This window comes from Hippocampus comes, unplaced genomic scaffold (assembly GCF_001891065.2).
Source record: "Hippocampus comes isolate QL1 unplaced genomic scaffold, H_comes_QL1_v1.1 scaffold295, whole genome shotgun sequence".
Taxonomy (NCBI): domain Eukaryota; kingdom Metazoa; phylum Chordata; class Actinopteri; order Syngnathiformes; family Syngnathidae; genus Hippocampus; species Hippocampus comes.
The window spans coordinates 1181484-1185112 of NW_017804848.1; the positions used below are offsets into that span (position 1 = coordinate 1181484).

General features: G+C 59.5%; 2 protein-coding genes across 2 annotated transcripts in view; both read left to right on the forward strand.

The window, feature by feature from the left end:
• Window positions 1-119, forward strand: part of LOC109520309 (nesprin-1-like) — a 19799-nt gene extending 19680 nt beyond the window's left edge. The window contains exon 33 of the mRNA XM_019877435.1: window positions 57-119. Coding sequence (XP_019732994.1) covers window positions 57-119 — 63 coding nt within the window. The remainder of the gene's footprint in view (window positions 1-56) is intronic.
• Window positions 120-236: 117 nt separating this feature from the next.
• Window positions 237-3629, forward strand: part of LOC109520320 (nesprin-2) — a 16292-nt gene continuing 12899 nt past the window's right edge. The window contains exons 1-3 of the mRNA XM_019877448.1: window positions 237-499; window positions 1229-1303; window positions 2004-2174. Coding sequence (XP_019733007.1) covers window positions 275-499; window positions 1229-1303; window positions 2004-2174 — 471 coding nt within the window. The 5' untranslated portion in view covers window positions 237-274. The remainder of the gene's footprint in view (window positions 500-1228; window positions 1304-2003; window positions 2175-3629) is intronic.

A 3629-nucleotide genomic window follows, 5' to 3' on the forward strand; every position in this document is an offset into this window, starting at 1 on the left:
GGTGCGTGCGTGCGCGCGCGCATCCCTCCCCCTTTTTTGCCACGCTTTTGATGAAGTTGGAAGCCGGTTCGGGATCGTCCCGCCCTGGCCCCGCCTCCAAGCGGTCCAACGTGGAATGACAACGCGCCGGAGGAGCAATTTCTGATGTCACTTCCTAGGCCGCAGCCCTGTCAAGGCCTTGGCCTTCGGGTGGCGTTGGGGCGACGCCACCCGAAGGGCAAAGAAGCGAGGGCGACTTTTGCGCCTTTCGCGAGGGCAGAGGTGGCTCAATCCCATGTGTGTGTGTGCGTGTGCGTGGCCGCAGCACGCCCGGACGCTTTTCCACCGGCAGCAGTGCAACTTGGTCACCACGTTGGAAGTGGGCGGCGAGCTGTTCTCCGCGTCGGATCGCCGCGCGCAGGACGCCGTCGGGGCCGAGCTGGCGACGCTGCGGGACGAGTGGGACGAGCTCCGCGGCGCTCTGGGCCGCCGACTGGACCTCGCCCGGGCCGTCGTCCAGGTACGACTCGCCACCGGCGCGCCGCGACGCCCCAAAATTTCACTGGGGATGCAGAGGAGATTATTTGAACTCATCTTGCAATCACAGACGGCTTGATGGCTTCAAACTTGACAGTGCAACAACAAACGTGTACGTTTTTGGACCCCCCCCCCGCTGTCGTCTTGTTGTCACATCATCTGTGACTTGATCATTTTTGCATGCATTTTTTTTCCCCAACCCTGCAACCTCCTTGACGTGACGGCTTTCTCCCACGGCGGCGCCTTGACTCGCTGGGTCGGGATCTCGTCGAGTCTCAAAGCGGCGCCGAAATCTCCCCTGTCGCAACGCAGCATCATTCATCTCTTGATTTCTTTCTTGGTTTTTCTCCGACCGTTGGTCAGCCCGCACGTGCGGGTATCGTTTCGTTTCGGTCCGAGCGCGGAGAACGGCCCGTCGCCTCGGACGGCTGAATCGCCGCGCCGCCTCGGGGCTCTTCCGAGCGGTGCAAATTTTGGACGCGCGGGGATCCCGCCCCGCGCCGGCGACGCGCGCGATGTCGTCATCTGCCGAGCGCTTGCGGAGCTCGTTTCCATCCGAGGAGACTTGGTTTCGGGGCTAATGTGCCAAGCGGGGCTTCGGTTGCCGCGCGATGACCGCGTTCCTTTTGTCGGGCCGTGATTTTGCCAATCGTCAGCCATCGCGCTCGCGGTGAACAGCGTTCCCGCTCAAGAAAAGATTTTTCCTTCGTAGATTTGGGAGCGCTGCGAGGCTGAACTGGAAGACGAGACGCTGCGGCTGAAGGCCACGAAGGCCGGGCTCGACGAGGTACGAGAACACCCGCGCGCTCACGTGTCGCCGCCGCGTCGTCGCCTTTCTAAATTCACCCGAGTTGAGAATGAAAAGGCGTCTTGGCGTTGAAGCGGCCCTCCTTCACCTCACTCAACTTTGTGGGAGCTTTTCACCGTTTGCTCTCCTCGCTCTTTACGCACGAAAGAGCGCGCATAGCCTCAAAGCGCGTTGGCGGGATGCGCCCGTCGGTTTTGGCAGCGGCCTTCCGCCGGCTTCCCAAAACCTCCACCAAATTGTCAGATGCACCGGGGGCGCGTCGAAGGAAATGCCCTCCATCCCTCGGCGCCTTGTGTCCGATTCACAAAGGAGGCAAGATGCGGCGGCCGTAACGCTCGCTCCAAAGATCGGGGCCTCGCCGCGCCGCGCCTCGTTTTCCCCAAGTGGCATCGGCTCGACTCTCGTCACGTCTGTTGAATCAAGCGACAAAGCCAACTTGACCTCATGACTCCACTCAGACCCGTCAGAGCCTTGAGTATACACACACACACACACACACACACACACACACACACACACACACACACAAGGCTCCCTGCCCCCCACCCCCCGCCTGATAATCCCCTGGAGGGCGGGCCATCCCAGCAGCGGAGAAAAGAAGTCCCAGACCAGCAGAGAGGGACGAAGCGGCGTCGGCAGACCTCGGCGGCGCGGCTTAACTGCCTGCGATGGTATGCAGGAGGACGAGGGGCGGCCGCAGGACGTCCCCGACGATTGGGCCGACGGCCTGGGCCGGCTGAGCGCCGCCAACACCGACCTGAGCCAGTACGTCATGGCCGACGACGACGTCCTGGTCCTCCGCGAGCGCGTCGGGCACCTTCGCTGCCATTGGGAGGAGCTGTGTCTCAAGGTCAGAACGCCAGCCGCGCCGCCCTCCGTTCTTTGGCCGCCGTTTCACGTTTCCTCGCGCGCCGTCGGCCGCCCATCCGCATTTGCCCGCAACGATTTGCTGCACGGTTTCGCGTTGACCCGGGAGACCGTTTGGGTGCCGCGTGTCCTCTTGTCTGTCTCTCTCGCCTCTCGTGCTCTCCGATCCCAGCGCCCCGTGCTGATCATCGGGTCTGTCGGAGGTCCCCCCCGCCCCCAGAGTGGGAGTTTTTCCCCATCGCCTCTGTCGGCAGGCGCTTGCTCACGTGATGCTCACACTGTCATGTCCCGTTTTCGACAGCAGGTGGCAGACGGTGCTTTCTGGCCGGATGCACACCTGCTACCTATTTGTTATTAGGCACTGGCTTTATTAGGGCTGTCTTTCGTACTCTCACTTGCCGGAGAATTGCTTGCCGTGCCACTGCTTTGCCCATTGTGTCGGCCTTTTCGCATTTCGTCTTTGTGCGCGAGTTAGATTTGGTGTAGTAATCTCGGTGTGTGTTATATTGCGACAAGTTTGTTTTTCCCCCTTGCCTTAGTGCGAGCGTTTTTTGTTATTCGGTTTTTACGTGTTTTCCTGGTACTCGTTTTTTGCCAGCGTTTTCTGTTGTCTCGTTTTTGCGGTGCGGTTTTTGTTAATAAATCTTATTTTCACACGGAGTTCTTGTTGTCGTCTGCTGTTTCGGGAATCCTTTAGGTTAATTTTGGTTGCGAATGAAGCGGGTTCCTTTCCGCTTTGCTCGCAACGTGACACACACCCTCGGGTGTGATTTGGCGCTCTGTCATTGAAGCGGCTTTTGTCACGGAAGTTGAGCGTTTGTGGTCTCCGGCGCTCCTCCTTCCGACGCGTCGTCTTTTCTTGTCCTCCGGATGAGAAAAGGCTCGGTGGCGCGGTCTGCTTCTTGCTCCGCAGTCCCAAACTTTTGTCGCGGATTCATTCCGAGCGAGCCTGGACGGGCTCGTCTTGTTGGGACGGCAAGTTGATTGGCAGCTTGGACCGTCACTTGCCGAGCAACATTTGCCGGCTTTCTGACTCATCGTCCTCATGTGTGACCGCATTTGCCGGACGGAGGGAACAATTAGTTCAGTCGTGCGAGATGACGTCTTAAGACTCTAATGACTTAAGTGCTTCTTGGCATCTGCCGGGCGACTTTCCAATCCCGCAAGTAGCTTGTGTGTGCGTGCGTGTGCGTGCACGTGTGCTGGACAGAGGACAGATGGTGGTTGCCGAGAGGGTGGGTGCGAGGCGCTCGCTGGGGGACAGTAATGAGCTTTGGTGTGGAAGCGAGTCCTGGAAGGAGCCGTCAGTCAAGCCCCGCTCAAAATGTGGACTGTCGTCTTGCATTTTCCTTGCAAGCGAAGGCCCCAAAAGTGTCGGCGTGCACTAATGAGCACGAGGATTGCAAAGGTTTATCGTGTGTGTGTGTGTGTGTGGGGG